This window comes from Equus przewalskii, chromosome 6, assembly GCF_037783145.1.
Source record: "Equus przewalskii isolate Varuska chromosome 6, EquPr2, whole genome shotgun sequence".
In the NCBI taxonomy this organism is placed as follows: Eukaryota; Metazoa; Chordata; class Mammalia; order Perissodactyla; family Equidae; genus Equus; species Equus przewalskii.
Window position 1 is genome coordinate 84,970,678 of NC_091836.1, and position 25,370 is coordinate 84,996,047.

At 32.9% G+C, this 25,370-nt stretch overlaps 1 protein-coding gene across 50 annotated transcripts in view; it reads right to left on the reverse strand.

The window, feature by feature from the left end:
* Positions 1 to 25,370, reverse strand: part of SOX6 (SRY-box transcription factor 6) — a 571,708-nt gene that overhangs the window by 236,629 nt on the left and 309,709 nt on the right. For 29 of the 50 annotated variants that reach the window (XM_070626444.1, XM_070626441.1, XM_008517052.2 and 26 more), the window contains one exon: positions 5,960 to 6,052. In XM_070626444.1, coding sequence (XP_070482545.1) covers positions 5,960 to 6,052 — 93 coding nt within the window. The remainder of the gene's footprint in view (positions 1 to 5,959; positions 6,053 to 25,370) is intronic. The other 21 variants (XM_070626446.1, XM_070626445.1, XM_070626423.1 and 18 more) reach the window with 1 other exon arrangement.

A 25,370-nucleotide genomic window follows, 5' to 3' on the forward strand; every position in this document is an offset into this window, starting at 1 on the left:
CAAAACAAATCTTATCCTCTTCTAGTCAATAAAACTTCAACCACCTAACATGTATTAGGCCAAACTTCCCTAGGTCTTTAATTACTATTCATATTACATGTTCAAGATTCTTCACCATTCTAGCCGCTTCCAATAAATTCTAATTGACAACAGATCCCTTAAAAATATGGTACCCCAATTAGAACACAGATGTCACTTCAGATGTAACCAGACCAAGGAAAAGGTCTAACAATTTTATGCTGTATTTCATTAAGTTCTTCATAATAAAGTTATTTAGCAATACTTGTAATAATGTTAACCTGGTTTAAACATTGCTTTGAGATTACTGCTATTAAATTTATGCCATTTACAGCACTCTATCCTCAATGCTGCTACTGGAAAGGAGGCTATGTATGGAAACATGGTAGGGGGTTAGGGATTGGATTTTCTCTTTAAAAATATTAGACACGACTCAGATACAGGTACATTGAAACTCTATGGTTCATTGTTTCTCAAACTTCAACAATATTTCAACTTCTATTGAGGAGTTTCAGAAATATTGCTTTATTTCATTTAAATAAACTTTTACTTGAAAGCACTGGGTTTTTTTAAAGTAAAACCTAAAAAGGAGATTATTAATGTACTGTTTCTTTTTTTCTTTTCTTTTTTTTCCCTAAGGAACATTTGACCTGAGCAAACATCCATTGCCAATCCTGCTCTTTTTTCCCTTGAGGAAGATTAGCCTTCAGTTATCATCTGTGCCTATCTTCCTCTATTTTTTTTTTTTTTTTTTGTATGTAGGACACCACCACAACACAGCTGGTGAGTGGAGTAGGTCTGCACCCAAGATCTGGCCTGAGAACCCAGGCCACCCAAGCTGAGCACATGGAAATTTGACCACTCCACCATGGGACCAGGCCTAATGTACTGTTCCTTAATATGTGGTGATATTAAGCTCACTGGGTTGAAGATTCATTTTTCAATACTGCTCCTATCCATTCCACTGCCCACACTTTAATTCTCCCTCTGGCACCTAACCCAGCACATAGAATTTTCCAGTGGTATGATAAAAGCTATGTTTGCTCCCTTTCTCAGCTTCATTACACTCTTGATTCCAAAAGAAGACGTAAAGTTAAGAATGATATATAAACTTAAGATCAATTAGAAAATAATATAAATATCGACTATTTAGAAAATAATTACGATGACAATTCTAAAAGCTCAAATGTATGGGACACCTAAAGCTATTTCTACAAACATATTCATGGCCAACAGTGCCTCTATTATTAAATAAAAAATGTTCTAAATGAATTATTTAATTTAGGAAGTTAGAGAGTATCGGAAAACAAACAAAAGTAAAAGTATAAGGAAAACAAGGAAGGGAGAAATAGTAAAGGTAAAAGCAAGATGAAGCAGCCAGCACATGAAAAGCAGAACTGACAAATCCAAAAACCGAGTCCTTACTGGGGCGTGGAGACGAGAGATGAGCAGGAAAACTGCTGGCAAGTAAAATTGAGGGGCAAAAGGGAAAGAACATAAATATGCAGAATTTAAAATGAGATATCTAACAGCAAATAAATAGAAAACAAAATCAGCAATACTGTATTTTAAATCAATACTGATGTATTTGAAAATCATGAAATACACAATTTTCTGGGAAATTTTTTTCCTGGCAAAACTGACTTAAAGAGAAGTAGAAAATGTAAAAAAGCAATTATCTCCAAAGAAATCTCTAGGCCTAGATGTTTTATGAGTATATTCTTTCAGCTTTTCAAGGAATAAGAATTCCCATATTATCTATTCTATATTTTACATAGCCTAGAAAAGAAGGAAAAGCTTTACAATTCAACTATGAACTCTGGTACTAACAATCAACAAAGATGGTACAAATAAAGAAAAATACAAACTAATCTCATTTATGATTACAGATGCAAAAATAACTGTAGTATGAGCAAATAAAATTATGCAGTACATTAAAAAAAGACTACACCATGACTAATCGGGGTTTATTTCATCAGTAAATTTGAAAAACAAATAAGATATACCATAAAATAAAATGCAATTTCTCATAGAAACTCCTAATAAACTATGAGTAGAATTTTTTTTAATGATAAAGAATATCTTAAATCAATAGTCAACATAATACTTCATGGTGAAATATTCAAAACAATTCCATAAATTAAAAACTACATGAAACACCTGCTATCACCTGTATTACTTAACATTATTCTTGACATTCTAGGCAGTGTAATAAGAGAAGGGGTGAAAAAAAGGGACATACAACTGCCAAAAAAGAGGAGAAAACACAACAGCTGAAATATGACAGAGCTAATAAGTTTGATAAAGAGGAAGTTATAAAATGAACCAGCAAAATTCACTATCATCCCTAAATATAGTAACAAAAAGAAAACAGAAGAATATCTCACTCACAAGAGCAAGAAAAAATATTAAATATTATAGAGAAAGATTAAAGGAAATGTGCAGAATCTGTATTTAAAAAACAAAACACTGTTGAGGGACATAAAATAATTGAATAAATGATTTTGAATGGGAAGGGTCAGTACTATAAAGATGTCAGTTTACCCCATCGTTTCATATAAATGTAATATAATCCTTTAAAAGATCACTTTGGAATTTTAATTAACAACTTACAATAATATAAACTTTAGGAAGTATGAAAACACCTTAAAGAAAAATTATGAATGTGGTCTTCAATGCTTGCTTTTCAAAGACACTCTAAAGCTACAGTGATTAGTGTAGCATAGCAAACAACATCAATAGGCAATTCACAAAGGTAGAGACAAATAAATTAATGTAAAACTCTTCTTTCTCAATAATAATCAAAGAAATTCAAATTAAATCAGCAATAATATATTATTTTCCCCTATCAAACTGGCAATAAATCTGTAAGGTAATAATACTTCTTATTGAGGCAAAAGAATACTTACAGACACAGCTGATGAAAGCACAGAGTACTACACCCTTTCTGAAGGGCAAAGTGGCAGTATGAATTAAAAGCCCTTTTTTTGTGTGTCTGTGATGAAGACTGGCCCTAAGCTAACATCTGTTGCCAATCTTCCTCTTTTTGCTTGAAGAAGACTGTCATTGAACTAACATCTGTGCCAATCTTCCTATACTTTACGTGGGATGCCACCACAGTGTGGCTTGACAGACAGTGCTGGGTCCGTGCCTGGGATCTGAACCTGCGAACCCTGGGCAACCTAAGCAGAGTACATGAACTTAACCACTACGTCACCAGGCTGGCCCCAAAAGACTTTTTAAACAATAACACTTTTTAAAAAAGAACCGAGGAATTTCACTTTTTAGAAATATATCCTAAGAAAATAACTACTAATTACTACTGAAATGTATTAAAATGTTATCCATGTTCAAGGTTTTCTTTACAATGACAAAAAATAAAAACAACTTAAAACTTGAATAAAAGACTCATTAAATTATGAGAACCTCACTTTATGCAACATTTTCTGCAAATAAAAATAATATTTTAGAAGATGACCTAATCACAAGGACATTTACAATATAGCGTTAATAGGAAAAATGGATTACAAAAGAATAGTAAATGGATGATTCCAATTTTAAGGAAAAAAATTTTAAATGTATATGCATAAATTAAGATGGAAAGGATATACAATATAATACAAGTAGAATTAAAGGATGATTTTATTTTCTTTTGTATGTATTTCTAAACTTTGTACAATAAATATATATGAATTTTGTAATGAGGGAAAATAATGAGGTATGAAAAATACACACTGCTTGAGATATAATATTAAATACTGATAACCCACAATAGTATGTATTTCTTGGAAATAGTATTTAGATCACTTTAAAATTTCATAATAACTGTAACTAACTTAGGTGGGTAATAACTGGCCTGATCTCACCTAGACTAAAAATGTATGCTGAGTTTTAGCAGTGGTTAAATCTATTTGAATACTACTTTAACTAAATTTGTTTTCATTTTTTTGTTACATTATTGGTATATTTTCTGTATAATGTTTGTGGTGACAAAATACTAGGATGTAAGAAGAGACAATTACGTAGAGTAAATCAAAATGAAAAATTTAGTAAGAATCTTATCTTCTATGCCCATAAAACTGAGTAGCACACAAAAGAAAGTTCACATATCACACACAGAATCCAGAAAAAAAAAGTTAAAGAATTTGAAAAGCCTAATTTTGCATCTGTTTCACTTTTGAGATTTATACATTTTGACTATCTAAGACTAGCACAGTTTTTGCATTTTAAATTCATAATTAGAATTAAAAATAAAGTAAGATGGAAAGTGTATGTGTGGGGGCATAACCCAAAGCATAAAAATTCGATGCTGAATCATAACATAATAAAATGTTAGCTTCCACATTACTAAGAGAACGCAAGACCCCGTCATTCATGCCAGCAAAAGCTTGCCTTTGCATAAACCATTTCTGTTCTCACTGTTATAAAACCAATGACTTTGGAAAGGGAAGAAAACACAGAATGACGTGCAAAGTAGCACACACCATGTTACTGCAGCTGGATAAAGAATATGTCACTAATGACTTTCTTTCCACCCATCACTTATAAGTTGTTTCTTTTTTTTTTTCCAAAATAGCAATTGGCCTTTATGAGTACAAAACAGAAGCAGTGAAATTCAAAATAATATCTAATTTCCACTTGATTTTGATACTGTATTAGTTAATGGAATGAGTTATTAATTATTCCTTAGGAAAGAGATGACTTCCTTTTCTCTTCATTTGAGTTGAACATAACATGCCTGAACACTAGGCAATTTTCTGTAATAAATTCAAAATAATATTTTCATCAGATAGTTATTTCCAAATGTTCATCTTAAATGAGATATTATCCTTGACAGTAGAAAGATTCACCTGCAGTTGTTTGATAAATTCAGAAAACTAAAGTAATTAAGTTCCCAAATTGTTAGTGTAAGTCAGAGTGTTGACTCTCTGTCTGTAAGGAACAACTGATAGAATTAATTGACAACCATGGATTGTATTCATGATACCAAAAACTAGTAATACAGTACTTCATCTCCATAAAAGACTCAATAAGAGAGTTAGGCAAGAAGCATCACTTCTTGACTGATAGGGTAATTTAATTCTGTAATGAATTAGGATTTTTCCACTTCTTTACATGTTTCAGAATAATAACATCAATAACATATCGTCAAAAATAAAGATGCTCATCCTCATCAGGGTCAGAGGTCATGAAAAATTAAATCCTGTGAAATCTGTTTGAGATTAATCAACCGATGATGCTATGGGCACGCTAATAACAAATGCAACTTACTCTCGTGAGTGCTTTCTTAACCGCCAGGCACTGTTCTAAAAGCTTTACATGTATTAACTTTCTTAATGAGCCTACGAGGTAAGTACTGTTAGTACCCCCACTTTAGATATGAGGAATTCGAGACATAGAAAAGTTCAAGGACTTGCCCAAAGTCACTCATCTAGTAAGTGACAATAGCCAGGATTTGAACAAGGTAAACAGGCCTCAGAATCCACCCATAAACCATTATGTGCAGCACATTCTATAAACTCCTTTTTCATAGGTGATGCAGCTGACCCTTTTTGATAAGAAGAAATTCAAATTAATGATTTGGATTTATAAATTGAGCTATTATTATGATTTCAAGAGGAAGGACAAAATTATCTTTAACTTAATTTGTTCTTCATCTTTTGACATGACTTTTGTTTTCTTTTTCATACTTTTTTGTTAAGTAAATTAACGAAGCAGCTTATTCTATAAATTATGTGTTTATAGGCTAATAAAAACAGCAAATATTTCATTCTGTAAACCTTACAAAGCATAAACGTTCAGGGACACACTATACATTCCCCTCTCATATATAAATTAATATGAGAAGTAAGAACTTAATGTTAGGGTACAGAAGATCAGCAAACGTGTTGTAACACAAAATATCTCTATATTGATATTTTTGATATTTTGTATATTGTACCTTTAATTTCTCCAAGAAGTTCACTGGTATTTAGTCTTTCCATTTTTTCCTTCCAATCTTTTGAAAGTAGTTTTTCCATGCAGGAGGAATCTACTAAAATAAAAAAGTAAGTATTAAAATATTACATATACGTTTTACAAGTATTAAAATATTACAAATCCAGAAGGCTAGTTTATGGAAAAATTCTCTCATTTAAAAATGATCAAAGCTATTTTTTGTTGTTGTTGTTTTAACCCTGGGATACAGACAATTATATTACTCTAATATAAAATACCACCACTAAATTTATTTTTACCAGAAGATTATTTAAACTATTCCCAGGAAAAAAACAATGTTCAATAATCTTATCTTGGTATTATAATTCTATTAATATTCGGTCAGGATTTATCATTTCTTAGACTGATAGGACAGAAAAAGGGCTCTTTCCTAGGGGATATTACTCCTTTTAATCCAGGTGAATTTTTTTAAGTCCAAGCAAAGTTCATGTACTATTCAAGGAAGAATGACAAATCTTCAAGGGAGAAGAGACCACTCGACCTGTAACTACTTGGTCCTTAAAACAGAAATAAACACATGGCAACTTTTGTAAAAATACCCATTTAGAGCAAAATGCAAAGAAAATAAAGTCAACATGTTCTCTTTCCCCCAGCAATGAAAACTGCTAAAACTTTTATATAAAAAGAGATGCATATTCTTTTCAAGAAAATACTTATTTAAACACTATTTGCCCTACTGCATTTCTAAACAGCATACTAGATCATATGGAGTGATTACACTTCTTTCTATACAGATTCATAAAGGTTACAGAAATTTAAACTTCAGAAAGTTCCAATAATTAGCAAATTTTTCTCCATGAGTTATTTTTTCTATCTATTCGGATGAATTTGCAATAGGAGCTACTGCTTACAACTATTTACATGTATCTTTTAAGCCTCAAATCTCAACAAATAGGCTGTTTCCAAAAGGGAATGCAGATTTAAATACTAAATCCTTAGTGCAAAACATACTCCCATTAAACTTTAACATTCCAAGTGTCAAATTCTGATAACTTCTTTTTAAAATTATACTTAAAATGGTTACTCCAATTCCAAATGCCTTTCCTCTCCCGTATCAGTACCTATCTCTTCAGCATTTTCCCTTTCGTTTTTTTCTCCAACTTCTAAATCCTCCTTGAATTTTTCAGAATGACAGTAAGGTCAAGATGGATCTAAAGGGTTTTAGAAACTAGATAAGCTTTAGAAAAAAGACAGTGAGCCCTGGGTAAGAGATGAGAAGACCACTGCATGGGTAGAAAGTATTGGTGAAAACAATTAACATTTGTCCGCGACATGATCAATCAATCAAGGAATGGATGGAATCCAGATCAGTCTGTCTTGAAAGGGCTGATGAAGAACAACCATACTAGCTTGCTATCATGAAGCTAAAGTTCTTTCTAAATAGAAGTCAGCTTGATTCTATTAAGTGAAAGCTCCCTGCCCCTTCTCTTACTTCTTCCCCTCTTTCCTTCCATTCTTTCCTATTATTTTCTTAAGCTTCAACAAGTGATCTGCCACTGTGATTAAAAACTGGATTCTGAATGACCTTCCAATAGGCCCTATATGCATATGCATATGTTCAGTTTGTATTTAATTTCCAAAATGGTCTCTTGCTATTTTTATTTTAAATTCAGAAATAAGGTATATACTTTGTTCTATAAGTATTGTTTTTACACTAACGTCATACAAAAGATACTACTAAGTTTGACAGTTAAAAAGCAAATCTTCAAAGCCATGCCTATCAGAGATTACTTTTTTTCAAATCAGGTTTAAATTTCTGAGAGAGATTGATATAAAGCAGATCATGGATAATAAATAGACAAAATGTCTTAAATTTCCTATCCTACCCAGTTTTGTTACTTTTTTTTTACCCTTTCATATGTGTTATAACATTGCACTAAACTGATAATTACTGATATAAATGCTAAAGCATAACTTTCTGGTTAAAATTTGAGTTGAGAGAATATATAATAATGGTCAAAGACAAAAAGCCCAATTTATGAGTAATGATCACAAATTCAGAGTAAGTTCATAAACTAGGATTAGATACACACTAAATGTAAAACAGGCTAAAATATGTCCCTCATTTCTATAAATAGACCTGAAATCTTTCAGAGCTCCAGGAAAAGAATGCTGAAATTCCATGGGAGAAAAATAGAACTATATGGACAACAGGAACACATACTCCAACACAAATCAAACCTGTGGACACAGCTTTACAAAAAAGCTACTCATTCATAAAATGGTTAATAACTTCAAAGCATTTCACATTCCTATTAGAAAATTAATCCTCAACATAATGCTGAGTTAATCTAGCTATCTGAGTTCCCATTTCAGTAGAAGAAACTGAGGGGAAAAAATAAAACAGCCTTTGCACGTCTATATTTATAGCCCATGAAAATATTTAGTAACAATCACTGATTGCCTTTATCTATGGGACAATAAAAGTCACTACATACAAATTTATCAACGTTTTATCTCAATCCTGAGAGATTTCAGGAAGATTCAAAACTCTGAGGAAATCTCTTGAAAAACTCAGCTTTCTCACCTAATTATCTGACGCCAATCCTCCAAGGGCATAGCACTATTAGTACTAAGCATGCTTCATACTGTAATGGAAAGCAAGAGAGGGGCAGGAGAAAAGACTAGAGAATGCAGACTGTTAACAAATATCACATAGACAGAGGACATTACTGCCACCACCAAGAGGTTCCTGACTTGAAATGAGGAAAGAAGTCATAGATAAAATTATACTTGAAAATTTATATTTTCAAATTTCCCACCTAAAACAATATCCAGGTAAGGGTGCAAATTAAAAGTAACTATTCATCCTCCTTGTGCCACAACTTTCAACTACATTAATAGGACACTAGCTTTACAGAGGCAATCGATCAGATCAGACTTTGCCCCATTCTGATCATGCACAAATGCAAAAACCAAAGAGGTCAAAATAAGTAAAGAGGTCCAGTGTGCGTCATGTACACAGAAAGAGTAAGACTATGCAGAGTGGCTCTAACTCAGTAGTCACGCAGGATTCCAAATGGGAAAAAAGACTAAACATCACCCAGATATTCTTGGATTATTTTACACAGATAAATATGTTTTACGCAATTGACTCGAAAACAACTTATATAGTTATGGTGGTGCTACAGCCCTCAAAACAATGAAACAATATACAGTATACTTTATTATCTGAGCCTGATTATTCATGTTTTAGTACTTTGACTAAGTCATCTTCAGCTAAAAAACAGGAGAGGAACTACATACCTTTTGGAAATCAAGATAAACAACCACAACATTATAGCATAAAAAATGTCACCATAATATGTATACATTAAAAATAAGTGTAAGCCACAACACTTCAGTATAAACATGGAAAATCCCAAAATTAATTCCTCTTACTTTGAAAGAATTAGTGTCAATAAACCAATACACACTCAATGAAATGCAGGACTTTATTATATTTATCTTGTCTAATTTTTATAAATAATGTGATTAAAACAGGACTATCAAAAATCAAGAGATAGACGTCAGTTCTCATATTTTAATAAAAGATGTAAAAAGTTTTGATATAAATTAATTCTCAATTGCATAGTTTTCTTTTCCTTTGCAAATTTAAGTTTTTCTCTTTCAAGAAACTTCTTCTAAGGAAAAAAAGGAAAGACAGAATTCAGAACTATTTTTTCACAAATATCCTGCATAATGGATTGCAAAGCAATGTTTCTGCTGCCTAAGTACCTAGGTTCCAGTCCAGGTAAGTCAAGAATGCTTTTTCATGCTAATAATTAATTTCATAGGACAAGTGAAATTTGAAGTGAGAGTATGTAATATATTTATCTGCTAATCTCTATTATGATATTTTAGGAACAACTTAAAATTATTCCCAGCTAAACAAAGATGCATTGGCATTAATTCCTGCACAATTAGCAGTATTAATTCTGCACAAAATAAAAGCATTTCAAATGAGTCCAAGAGAGTAAATAAAGAAATCATCACTGAAACTAAAGCATGGGGAATATGAAAGGGTAATGAAAAAAATTTTTTTGTACTTTAGAACAATTTACCTATGAGTAAACACTTATCATTATTCCTTTGCCTCAAAGTGGTATTTAAAGTTAGAAATGCTACAATATTAGAAACATGACAGAAAATATCTTCAAAATATTTTAGTAAGGGAAAACAATGACTGCTGTCCCTGTATGCAGATTTCCTACTGCTTTATTAACTCTTTTAAGAAAATATTAAAGTAATTCCTTTTATTTTTACCATAGGAATCATAAATTTCAAATTCAATGAAATTTCTATGTATCCAAGAACATGATAACTTATCAAAAGTACCCTTGACCTTGGTTTACAGTTTACAACGAATTCTGAGAATGTATATTTATATCCCTACTGATCATCCATCCCACAGTTTTCATTAGGAAACAGAGATGCACATGCCAGTTACTGTACATTTTTCCACAGTGACAAGTGCTCCACAATACAGTGGGATAAAATTGGAGCTTGGAGAGCTTGAAGAGCACTCTTAAATTTTAATTAAAACCCTCCAAGCTCACTAAAAATAATTAGACACTAAAATGTGCCAGTTTTATTTTGAAGTCACTATAATGTACGAAGCACACTGCCTGACGACTGCTCATGCTCTCTCCTCTCTCTCTCCCTCTCTCCAATGAAACAACTGATTTTCCAAATACGAACAAGGGGGTATAAATAGAGGCTGTTTTCAGGCCTGCTCTTCATGCTGAAAAGCAGACAGAAAAGACAGCAGAGAGAGTTTTTCAGACTGCACCAAATGAACCTAGAATAACTTGCCTAACCAAGAGTTTGAATCCCTGACAAACTCTAGATAAAATTCAGTCTGCAAGGAACACCACGAGTTATATCACTGATCTTTTTTGATCCAAAAGCCAAACCTTTAACCTCTTAAATGTTTTTGCTATCTTAAAATATCTCATACAATGCTATATTCCATCCTATTTTTAGCCAAGCAGCAAGAGAAAGCATGCCTTTCCCATACAGCAGGGCAATGATATAAACATCAACACAGATGCTCTGCCAGGAAGAGCTGGACTTCTCAAGCACTTGATCATTAAGGAATGCACCAACTGTTTTGGATAATCTCGTGCCAGCTCCCCTTTTGCTCCACACTCCCCTCTGGGAGTGGCCAATCTTGTCCTGGTCCTAATTTTTCATTTTACTCCTCCATAGCCCCCCCCATGCCCGAAAAGATGAGAATGGCATTTATGCCTAGCAATGAAAAACCAGGCTCACTTCCCCAAACAGACCAAAACTTTAAAACAATTAACCCTCCCTTCTTCTTTCAGATAAATTACTAAGTATAAAATGCAATCTGTTTCCTTTGTTTATTCAATATGAACAATTTGTAAATGACTCAAGGATAAAATTCAGAAAGTGTTGTGCTAAATTAGAACCATTATAAACATGCTAATGACTCAATGCTCGAGTAAAACATGCAAGATCGGTGTGAAGAAATAGATTTAGTTCCTGTGAAATTCTGTTGTGCTGCCTTAAAACAATTTGGTCATTAAATCAGATATATTCCTTCCAGGAAAAATGTTAATTCTACAACCACTTTAATAGATAATATACTGTGAGTGTGTGTGTGTACGTATGTGTGTGTGTGTCAATTGGAGCTATTGGAAATGTCATTAGAACTGTTAGACGCAAGATTTTGGCACGTTCATAGGGCAGAAAAAGATCCACATTTGAAGCCTGCCAGAAATACACACACAGACATCATCACATTAGGTGAATATTCTCTCTTTGCACTGTTTTTATCTACTGAAGTCTTGGATAATCTTCTATAGAAACTCCTTAAAATTGGCACTTAACATACATTGACGGAAGTCACTTTGTTCTATATTTGCAGGTAAGAGGTATGTCTTTCATCTGCTTTCCAAGTCTGCTTAGCAGCTAGAACAATATCAAGGGGATCATTCAAAATGAAATTCCTCTCCCATATCCACCAAAGTACAACTGCTACCAACGCCAATATGGAAAAAGAGGGAAATATCCAGCAGGTGATTCAAAAGCTCCCAGCCTGCTGCTGCAGCTGAGAGACTTGAGTGATCATTAAGAATATCACCCCCATTTCAGAAATGAGGAAACAGAGTCAAGATAAGGAAGTCACTTGCCTTGCCCAAGGTCCAACAATTGGTAACAGAGCCCTGACTCCAGTTAAGTGCTGGTTTTACTGGCATGACTATTTGACCATTATTTGAATATCAGTTTTATAGTCTATAATGTAGGATCTAGTAGTAGAAAATGGATACTTATATCTATCACTAATTGCTTCAGGTATGGAGCGAAGCACTCTATGCTTTGGGAAGGGGTGCTGAAAATTCAAGGTATTGCAGTGGAAGTCAATAGTACTCAACAGCCAATTCTCCCATATACACTCCATTATGCTGGTCTTCCTATTCCTCTATATTACCTTTTTCATAATGCCTTATCTTGTTTGAACTAAGAGCTTTCCTTTCCCAATATGATTCACTAAGGAATAGTTAAGATGCTGTTTAAAAATACTGCTAAACTTGAAAAGTAATCCCTTCCACATTAGGTTTTATCTTCATGTACAAGAAGCAAATGTGCAGCCTGAGGCCTTCGTTTTTCACTGTAGCTCATTGCCCATGACACCTTCAAATTTACCACAATTTTAATGGAGTAAATATGTTCCATTAGAAACTACAGTTGTCCATATTGATAAAATATTACTCATCATGACATCCTCTCATGACCCTGTTTTCTGCTGCTCCATTGCCAAAGGCTAAGGTATTAAAACCATATTAACATGGGTCACTGCTCTTTGGGTTGTACAAATGTTTGATTTCATGTTTACTTTTTCAAATACGTATTTAACTGCTTTTTTAAAAACTGTATTGGACTGTGGAAATAATAATTTTTGCATGCCCACTGTGTCCTATATTCCTTCTTTTGGTTTCTTTGGGGAAATGTTTCTGACAGCCACTACTGTCCTGATGGAGTTGTCAGTCACAGGGCTCTGCTGCCTGCCTCCTACTGCTCCTCCTAGCCACTCAGAGAGGAATTTCAGCCAGTCAGAATTCTCTGCTGGAACATCTAGAAAGGCTCTCTTCCGCTCAGGTTGGAACCTATAAGCATGTGGGCCTAGGATTGGTGTAACAATCCTCCCAGGCACATGGAGAAAGCCTGTCTGCAATAATAGCGAATGAAGCCAACAATACAAGGAAAGGTGGAGAAGAGCAGAGATAAGAACAGATAGAGAAAAAAATCTTTACATCTTGTTAGCACGCTTACATCCAAAAATAGCTAAAACCAAATTCTGCTCCTTGACTTCTTGGTGGTATAAACCAATATATTCCTGTTTTTGCTTAAGCTAGTTTGACCTGGGTTGCTGCCAGTTGCAACTTAAAAAAAAAATCTAAACAATATGAAAACCATAACAAAAACTGTCATATACACTCAAACGTATTATGTTCCAAATTTTAACACACCAGAAAACACCAATCCATTAACTCATACTAACAAGTTAGAACGTTAATTATTCAAACCCAAAATAAATCTCTTGCTTTATTATTGAAAGATACGCAAAGACTTGAAGGTAAACTGTTACAGGTTTGCTATTTGCAATTATTTAGCTATGTGAATTAGGATTTTCTGAATATGATGCAAAGGAAAGAAAATACAGCAGAAATAAAGTTGAGGCTGAGGCTCTCCAGAATCTGGCCGTAGTGATTCATCTGCTATTATTCTCCTATATGAAACTCCTCCTCTGTTCAAATGAGTACACCAAACGTATCTTACTCTCCTGTACATTCCTGGTGCTTTTTCACTTCCAGATCTTTGCTCATGACATCCTCCTGACCTAAGGTCTCCCTGCTTCTTGATGCCTATGAAAAACCCTCCTATTCTGCAGTGCCTACATTAAATACCACCTCCTCAATTATGTCTTGATTCATCGCTTCAAACATAAATTCTCATCCTCTGAAAGCCAAATAACACTCGCTGAACACATGCTCTCTGTCAGGCACTGCGCTTTTTATATTCTTTTCATGTACCAACTCATTAACTCTGAACTTTACAACTCTTTCTTCTACATCTACCGCTGCTATTACTTACCAGTTTTACCATAATATAACTAAGTATATGGCCAATTCATACCACACTATGCTAACTAAACATTCAGTTCCTTGATGGTCAGAGAATGTTCCTGATACTACTGTGTCTTCTTCCATAATGCTTAACCCAGGAGGCTTCACATAGTAAGACTAAAACAAATTCCTTAAGATATTTCTAAGCGATCACTTTTTTGTGTCAAGCAGCAACAGAACTACTTTTTTTTAAATTAACTATATTGAGGTATAATTTACTATACATCATATAATAAATGAAGCCATTTTAAATGTAAATTTGATGAATTTTGTCAAATTACACATTCATGTAGCTGCCACCCAAAAGAAGATATAGAACATTTCCAAAAAGTTATCTTGTGCTCCCTTTCGGTCAGTTATCCATACTCCTAGCCCCAGGCAAACACTTATCTGCTTCTTATTACCACAGGATAGTATTGCCTACTCTTGACTTTCATAAAAATGAAAGTATACAGTACCTACCTTTTTGGATATAGATTCTTCCAATTCTAAAATTTTTGAGATTCAACCGTGCTGCAGCATGTGTTCGTAATTTGGTCCTTTTTGTTAATGGGTAGATTTCCATTGAATAAATACACCACAATTTGTTTATCCATTCATCTGTTTGTGGACATGTGGGTTTCTCCCAGTTTGGGGTTACTAGAAATAAAGCTAATATGAAAATTTTTTCATGTCTTTTTATGAATGTCTTTTTTCTCCTAAAAATGGAATTTCTTCTAAAAGTGGGGTTGTTATGTGCCTGACTTTATAAGAAACTGCCAAAAAGTTTTCCAAAGTGGTTATCTCATTTCTCACATCCACCAACAATGTAAGAGAGTTCTAGTTGCTTTATATACTCATTAACACTTCTTAGTGTTAGTATTTTAATTTCAGTCATTCTAGTGAGAATATAATAGTATCTCAGTGTGGTTTTAACTTACATTTATATTTCCTTAATGACTAAAGAATAAAGTATATTTTCATATGCTTATTGACTATTTATCTATCTTCTTTTGTGAAGTGTTATTCAAATATTTTGCCCATTTTTATATTGGATCATTTGTCTTTTTCTTGGTGAGTTTTAAGAATTACTTATATGCTTATACATATTTGATAAATTACATATTTATATAAATTACACATTTATATAATACATAGATTTATATTATATATTATACATATATTTAAGAGTTATTTATGTATATCTGATGTATATCTTTGGTCAGATATATGTATGGTAAATATTTTAACCTAGCCTGCAGCATACCTTTTTATTTTCATAAGGTGTCTTTTCAGGAGCTATAGTTTTTTATTTTGAAGTCACACAATTACAAGTTTTTTCTTTATAATTAGCATTTTCTGGGTCCCATCTAAGAAGTCTTTGCCTATACCAAGATCACAAAGATTTTCTTCTATGTTTTCGTCTAGAAGCTTCATAGTTTTAGTTTTATATTTAGATCTATGATCCATTTTTAGTTATTTTGTGTGTATAGATTTATTTCTGGATTCTCTATTCTGTTCTATTGATCAATTCATTATCCTTAGATCAATACCAAACTGTTTTGATTATTGTAACTTTATAGTAAGTCTTGCAATCACATAAGTCATCAAATTTGTTCTTCTATTTTAAATTTGTTTTCGCTATCTCAGGTTCTGTGTTATTTCCCTATAAATTTTAGAAGCAACTTACCTGTCCAAAAAAAACCACCTTGAACTTTTTTGGATTTGCCTTGAATGTATAGGTTAATTTTAATCCTTTACTATTTTTGATAAAAACATTTAAAGCTATGAATTTCCCTTGAAGTACTATTTTGGCTTCATCTCATATATTTTGTTAGGTTATGTTTTCATTATCATTCAGTTCAATATATTTTATAATTTTCCTTCTTCTTCTTCTTTGGTACACGGTTTATTTAGAAGTATGTGGTTTAACTGCCAAATATATGGGAATTTTTAAAAATTTCCTTCTGTTATCTATTTGTAATTTATTTCCATTGTGGTCAGAGAATATACTCTATATAATTTCAATCCTTTTATGTTTATTGAGACTTGCTTTATGGCCCAGCATATGCTTTCTCTTGTGGGATGTTCCATATTCATTTGAAAAGAATAATTACTTTGCAGTTTTTGTGTGTAATGGTTTATTTTAATGCCAATTAAGTCAAGTTGACTGATAGTATAGTTCAGGTCTTCTATACGCTTATGGATTTTCTGTCTTTTTTTTTTTTTCTCGAATTCTGTAATAGGAGTATTGAAATCTCCAACAATTGAATTGCAGATTTACCTTTTTTCCTTTCAATTCTGTCAACTTTTTGCTTTATGTATTTTAAACCTCTGTTATGAGATGCACAGAAATTCTGGAATGTTATATCTTCTTGATGAATTGGCTCTTTAATCATTATGAAATATCATTATCTCTGGCAATATTCTTTTTCCTGAAGTCTACATTTATATTAATATAGCCACTTCAGCTTTCTTATCATTAGTGTTTACATGGTGTATCTTTGCCCATCCTTTTACTTTTAACCTATCTACAACTTTATATATACTGTGTTTCTTGTAGTCAGTATATTAATTGAATCTTGCCTTTTTAATCCAATCTGACAAGCTTTGTGTTTCAAAATTGGTACAATTAGTCCATTTACATTTAATATAATTATTATTAATAGAGTTTAAGCCTATCATCTTGCTATTTTTTCTATATGTTTCCTTTCTATTTTGTTCCTTTTATCCTCCTTTCCTGCCTTTTAATTAATTTAATTTTTTTAGTATTAGATTTATCCCCTCTATTGGTTTATTAGCTATACCTCTTTATTTTATTATTTTAATGGTTGATCAAGGATTTACAATATGTATCTTTAACTTACAATAGTCTACCAACAAATAATATACCATTTCAAATACAATGTAAGAAACTTTAAAACTCCCCCATTGTTTGTGTTAATTGTTGTCATACATGTTACCATACATGTTTTAAACTTCATAACACATTGTTATTATTTTTGCAATAGAGTCAATGATATTACAACTAAATTTATTATCAGAAATATAAATGTCTTTTATGTTTGCCTTCAGATTTACCATTTCCAGTACTCCTCATTTCTTTCTAAATATCTAAGTTTCCATCTAGAATTATTTTCCTTCAGCCTGAGAAAATTTCTTTCAAATTTTTCTGTAGTGAAAACCTGCTGGTGATAAATTCTCTGAAATTTTATTTCTCTGAAATGTTTTTATTTCATCTTCAGTTGTGAAGAATATTTTTGCTAAATATAGAATTCTAAGTTAATTTTTTTTTCTTTTAGGACTTTAAAAGATGTCACTGCAGGGCCACCCCATGGCCAAGTGGTTTAGTTTGCATGCTCTACTTCGGTGGCCTGGTGTTCACCAGTTTGGATGCTGGGCATGGACCTACACACAGCTCACCAAGCCATGCTATGGCAGTATCCCACACAGAAGAACTAGAATGACTTACAACTAGAATATACAACTAAGTGCTGAGGCTTTCAGGAGAAAAAAAAGGAAGATTAACAACAGATGTTAGCTTAGGGCCAATCTTCCTTACCAAAGGGGAAGAAAAAGCATACCTTGAAAAAGAAAAAAGATGTCATTGCAATGTCTCTGACTTGTATTTTTTCTGATGTGAAGCCAGATTTCTATCTTTGTCCCACTATAAACAATGTATTGTTGGCCACTTTAAATATTATTTTTCATTAGTTTTCAGTGATTTGATTTTTCTGTGCTTCAATATACATTTTGCTTTGAGTTTATCTTTCTTGGATCTGGAGGTTTAATTTTTTGTTTTTTTACAAATTTAGAATTTTTTTAGCTATTATTTCTTCAAATATATATATTTGTATATATATATTACATATATATCTATATTTGGTCTATCCTCTTTAGGTACTCTAATTGCACATAGGGTACACTATCATTTCTCATAAGCTATGAGACTATTCACTTTCTTTCCTGTCTTTTTTCTCTCTGTGCTTCTGTTTGGATGGTTTCTATTGCCCTGTCTTTGGTTTCACTAATCTTTTAATCTACAGTTAATTATTTGCATTTAAATTCTTCAAGTATTTTTTACTCTCAGGTATTGTATTTTTCACTTCTTGGATATCTGTATGTTCTTTTCTATTGTTTCCATTTCTTTCTTCATTATGTTCAGATTTTCTCTTAAATTCTTGAATATATATATAATAACTATTTTAAAGTCATTATCTGCTCATTCTATCATCTCTGTAATTTCTGGGTCTCCTTCTATTGACTGATTTTTCTTATGCATATAGGTCACATTTTCTTGCTTCTTCATACGTCTAGTATTTTTATTGGATACTGGACAATACGTGTATTACCGTTGCCAAGTATTTGGAATTTGTTCATTCCTTTAAATAGTTTGAATTTTCTTCTGATGGGTATTCATTTACTCACAGGTCATCTTGATCCTTTTAAGGCTTCTACTTAGGGTTTGTTATGGTGGGTATAGAGTACCCTTTACTCTAGGGCTAATTTATCATTACTCCAAAGGTATGGCTTTTCTGGGTCTCCACTGAATGCCCTGAGTGTTTAATGAAGACATTCCACTGTAGCAAACTGGAACTTAAATGTCTGCAAATAATATGTGAATCCTAGTAGTTTTGGTGTTTACTAATTTTTCTTTTCAGGTAATTGTTCTTTGCCAAGCCTCTTGTAGTCACATTGTATTCATATGCTGCTTAGTACTCAACCAAAAACTCAAGAGGAGGCCTGAGCAGATTTTTGGAGTTATTTCTTTGTATAGCTCCCTTCACTCATAGACTCCTCCCTGCAAATTATAGCCGCTAAAATTTGCCCAAACTCTGATCCCTGACTGCTCAGTTCACTGAGGCTGCCTTAGAGTTCTTGGGTTGGCTTTCTCTGCATCAGGCTCTGGTAAATGCCACCAGGTAGAAAGCCAGGATAAGGTTAGGGCTCACTTGGTTTTCCTTCCCTCATAGCGCATAGTCTTGTGTTCCCTGTTTTCTAATTTCTTAAAACAGTTGTTACATATAGTTGATCAAGATTTCTCGTTTGTATTAGGAAGTTAAGTCCACAGCCAGCTACTCCTTTATGGCAAAAGCAGAACTAGAATATTACATTTTAAAATAGTATTATCTCAGAAAATTATTCTCTACCAGTTCCTTTTGTTAAAAGACAGTTTAGGAGTTTTCCCATTAAGTTCCTATTAGGATTTTGACTTTTTTAAGGGCAACTAATCTTTATAAAGGATTTTGAGTGTCATAGAATTTTATAAGGCATAATAGCAAGTCATGGCCATCTCTCTTTTAAATTAAGAGAATATCAAAGCTAAAAGGGCTTCTAGAAAATTAACTAGTAAACACTCCCCATGGTATAAACAGAGAAATTCAAGTCTAGATAAGAAAAGTGGCTCATTCAAGACCACATTTTGTGACACAGACTTAGAACACAGAGCCCACTCTGCTGACAGCGAAAACAAAGACAATTTCCTTAAATCCTATCTCAGTGTAGTACTCTTATCTTATTTTCAGAGATATACACAGGCAGCTGATGAGTGCTTTAGCCCTTATCTACTACCTGCAAAGCAGTATAACCAAGCAGTTCAATATGGAAGACTGAGTGATCATTAAAAGGATCATAAAAGACCAGGTATCAATAAGCTCATAGAGAAGTAAAAATGAAAACAAATTGCATGATTAATTTTTTTTAAAAAGAAAAAAATAAGAAATAAAGAAACAAAGAATAGATGGGCAAACAGAAAATAAGTAGGAAGTAGTAAATTTCAAACCAAATATCAGAAATTATATTAATATAAATGGAATAATATGACAAATTAAAGGAAACTAATCAAAGCAAGGTGGAAAACAGAACTCAACTTTAGGTTGTTCACACCAGAGAAACTTTAAATATAAGGACACAAAAAGATTGAAAGTAAGAGGATAACAGAGGGTTATATGATGCAAACACTAACCAAAAAAAAAAAAAAAAAAAAAGCCAGGGTAGATATATTAATATCAGATAAATATACTTTAAGGCAAGAAATATCTAAAGAAGAGGGACATTGAATGATGAAAAAGTATCAATCCAACAATCCTAAAACTAGTACAACCAATAACATAAACCAGAGCTGACAAGGAAAAATTAGATATATCCACAATCATAGTTGAGATTTTAACATAGCTTTCTCAGTAGAATAAAAGAAAAATCAACAAAATACAGAATATTTGAATAATATGCTTAATTTACACTAACTAGTTGACGTATATAGAACACTACACCCAATAATTGCCTCATATACATTCTGTTTAAGTTCACATAAAAAATTACTCAAATAGACCACATGTTGAGGGATAAAGCAAATCTAAGCAAATTTCAAAGAATTGAAATCATGGAGAGTATGGATTTTGACCATAATGGAATCAAAATAGGAATACATAATAAAAAGATAACTAGAAAGTCCTCAAATCAGAATTTAAGCAACACACTTAGACAATCTATGGCACAAAAGATAAATCATAATGAAAATTAGATAATATTTTGAACTAAGTAATAATAAAAATCTATCTCAAAATTTTTCTGTCATATAATGCAGTTATTAGAACTTTAAATGCAAACATTGCAAAACGGAAAGGTTACAAATCAATTACCTAAGCTCCATCTTAATCTAGAAAAAATGCACCAAACGAACCCCAAAAAAGGGATGATGAAGAAGATATCTGACAGCATGTCAATGAAATTGATAAATGTAGTCTAATAGAGAAAAATCAACAAAAGTAAAAGATGGTTCTTTGAAAAGATTAACGAAATTAATAAACCTTCAGCAAAACTGATCAAGTAATAAAGAGAAAAAGAAAATTATTAATATAAGTAATGAAAAGGGAGACATCACTATATATTCCTACAGATATTGATAATAAGATAGATTGAACATTTTAGTCTAATAAATTTGAAAATTTATGTAAAATAGAAACGTTCCTGAAAAATACACTTAGATATTGAACTTATAATTAAAAGTCTTCCCACAGCCCTGATTGATACAATGATGAATTTTTTCAAACATTTAAGGAAGAAATAGTATCAATATTATACAAACTCTTCAGAGAATAGAAAAAGAGGAAACACTGCCTGAGGCCAGCAAATTTTGAAAAATACATTATAAGAAGGGAAATATACAGGCCAATCTCCCTCAAAAACATAGACACAAAAATCCTCAACAAAATATTAGCAAATACAATCCAACAATATATAAAAAGGATCAAGTGGGAATTATTCCAGGAATGCAAAACTGCCTAAGGATTCAAATATCAATCCATACAATGTACCTTGTAATAAAGGTGAAAAATTACATGATCATTACAAGAGATGCAGATAAAGTACCTTATAGCATTCAGTACACAGCATGATTTTATAAAAGGTACTCTCAGCAATCTAGGGACAGGAGAGAACTTTATTTTGATCATACACTTATAGCAAACATCATTGTTAATGGTGAAACACTGAATGATTTCTTCTGAGTTCAGAAACAAGACAAAAATGTCTACTATTACCCTTCTATTCAACATTGTCCTGGTGATCCTAGGTAGAGAAATAAGATAAGAAACAGAAACAATTGTATACAGAGTAGACTTCTGGTTTCCAGTTCAGCATATAAGGAGCTCAGAAGTTGCGTTCTAACAATAATTAAAAAGCTGAACAAACTGAAGAATCAACAACTCTTCTTAGGTCCATCAGAGAAGTAAGATCACATGGCAAATCACTCCTCCAAATATTGGAGAGAAAGACAGGTGAATACAGAGAACCACAAATTACTGGAGCAGAGGGGGCTGGCCCCGTGGCCGAGTGGTTAAGTTCGCGCGCTCCGCTGCAGGCAGCCCAGTGTTTCGTTGGTTCGAATCCTGGGCGCGGACATGGCACTGCTCATCAAACCACGCTGAGGCAGCGTCCCACATGCCACAACTAGAAGGATCCACAACGAAGAATATACAACTATGTACCGGGGGGCTTTGGGAAAAAAAAGAAAAAATAAAATCTTTAAAAAAAAAAAAAAATTACTGGAGCAGAAACTTCCATGGGAACCAGTGCCAATGTAGGAAAACTTAAACCATAATTGACAAACTACTGGAGGCTCACTGTGGACAACTCCAGGGAGACCCAATAATTGGAGGCCCCTACATGTTTTGTGAGTTTTACCTCCAGGTGGCTCTACTAGGTCCTCACAGCAAATATTGGAGAACAGTTCCCTTGTGCTTCCAGCCAGGGGAGAAGAAAAGGAACCATTTTGAAATACACCAGAGCATTCTGTTCTTCTTAACAAGGCCTGCCCTCAGGGGAAGCTGTTTTACCAGAGCCAAACATGGTAGGGTTTTAGCAGAACCTAACCTACCTGGGAAAGTGAAATATCCAACTTCAGCTTCCTCTAGTCTTCCACGTGGGAGAAGAAAAATATCTAACTCCAGCCCCCTCCAACTAAAGTGTCCCACCTAAGGGGGGCACTGGGAAGCACTGGTGAAGTTCACAGTCCAGGGGCAAAGGGTCACCAAAAGACTGAAGCCTAATCATAGGGCTAAGGAATGCTTTCCCTCCCCCTTCACCTCACCACTAAATTACAAAAGGCCTATTTACCACAGTTCCTTTTTTCCAGTACATCATGTGTGCCCTTCAACAAAAAAAATTACAAGGTATACTAAAAGGCAAAAAATACAGTTTGAAGAGACTGAACAAGCATCAGAATCAGTTAGGTATTCCAAGAATGTTGGAATGGTCAGACCAGGAATTTTTAAAAACTGTGATTAATATGCTAAGAGCTTTAACGAAAAGAGTAGACAACATGCAAGAATAGATAGATAATGTAAGCAGAGAAATGCAAATTCTAAGAAAGAATCTGAAAGAAATGCTAGAGATCAAAAACAGTGCAAAAGACATGAAGACTGCCTTTGATTGGCTCCTTAGTAGACTGGAAACATCTGAAGAAAGAATCTCTGAGTTTGAGGATACAACAATAGAAACTTCCAAAATTGAAAAGCAAAGACTAAAAAGACTCGAAGAAAAAAACCCAGAATATCCAAGAACTACGGGACAACAACAAAAGGTATAACGTATGTATAATGGGAATACCAGAAGGAGAATAAAGAGAGAAAGGAACAAAATCAATATTTGAAGCAATGATGACTGAGAACTTCTCATAATAATGTCAAACACCAAACCACAGATCCAAGAAGCTTAGAGAACACCAAGCAGGATAAACGCCAAGCAAACAAACAAACAAAACTAAACCTAGGCATGTAATATTCAAACTCCAGAAAATCAAAGATGAAAATATCTTGAAAGAAGCCAGAGGAAAAGAACTTACTTATATAGAGGAGCAAAGATAAGAATTACATCAACTTCTCCTCAGAAACTATGCAAGCAAGAAGGGAGTGGAGAGAAATATTTAAAGTTTTGAGAGAAAAAATCCACCAATCTAAAATTCTATACCTTGCAAAATGATCCTTCAAAAGTGAAGGAGAAAGAAAGACATTCTCGGGGAAAAAAAAAATTGAGGGAATGTGTTGCCAATAGACTTGCCCTGCAAGAATCGTAAAAAGAAGTTCTTCAAAGAGAAGGAAAATGATAAAGGTCAGAATCTAAGATCTACATAAAGAAAGGAAGAGCACTGGAGAATGAATAAGTGAAGGCAAAATAGAAACTTTTATTTTCTTATTCTTAATTGATCTAACAGATATGATTATTCAAAATAATATCAACAATGTATTTGATTATGTGAGTAGAGTATACGTATATATATACATATATATGTGTGTAAGTATATATGTATGCTTATGTATAAGTGAAATGTGGTGGGTCACATTAATTGATCTTTGAATGTTGAACAAGCCTTGCATACCAGAGACAAATACATACATAAAAGTATATATGTATGTTTATGTATAAGTGAAATGGATGACAGCAATGATACAAGGGATGGGAGGGAGAAACTAGAAATATTTTGTTATTATAAAGTACTTGCACTACCCATGAAGCAATATAGTGTTATTTGAAAGTAGACTTGGATTAGTCATAAATGTGTATTGCAAGCTCTAGAAAAAACACTAAACAAAGTAAAAAAAAAAATGAAAAAAGTATAACTGACACTATAATGGAGGAAAGAAATGGAATCATATAATATGTTCAATTCAAATCACACAAAAGGCAGAAAAAGTGTAGAAGACAAAAATAATAAAAAACAGGGACAATAAATAGAAGACAGTAACAAATATGGTAGATATTAATCCAACTATATAACAATCACCTTAAATGCAAATGGTCTTAAAAAAAAAGATAGAGATTTTCAGAGTTAATGAAACAACAAGACCCAACCATACGTTGTCTAAAAGAAACCCACCTTACATATAAAAACACATATATATTAAAAGTAAAGTGATAGAGAAAGACATACCATGGTAACACTAATTGAAAGAAAGCAAAGGAGTAGCTATATTATTTTAAGACACAGCAGACTTCAGAGAAAGGCAAGTTATCACGGATAAAGAGATACATTACATAATGATAAAGGGACCAACACTTCAGGAAGATATAACAATCTTTAATGTTTATGTGCCTAACAAAAAGCATCAAAATACATGAGGCAAAAACTGATAATACAAGGAGAAATAGATGAATCCACTATTACAGTCGGAGATTTCAACATCCCTCTATCAGCAGCAGAAAATCAGTAAGTATGTAGGTGAACTCAACCCCTCTATCATTCAACTGAATATAATGGACATCTATAGACTACTTCATCCAATAGCAGCAGATTAAACATTCTGTTCTTCTCCTGGGATTTCAATTGAGATTGCATTGGACCTAGATACCAGCAATGAACAAGTGGAATTTAAAATTAAAAACACAGCGCATTTACATTAGCACCACAAAAAATTAAATATTTAAGTATAAACCTAACACAATATGTATAAACTCTATAGGAAAACTACAAAACTCTGATTGAAAATATCAAAGAAGAACTAAATAAATATCAAAGAGATATTCCATGTTTTTGGAGATTTTTTTTTATCAGGTTGAGGAAGTTCCCCTCTATTCCAAGTTTGCTGAGAGTTTCTATCATGAATGAGTACTGGATTTTATCAAAACCTTTTCTGCATCTATTGATATGATTATGTGATTTTTCTTCTTTAGTTGTTAATGTGATGGATTACGTTACTTGATTTTTGAATGCTGAAACAGCCTTGCATACCTGGAATAAATCTCACT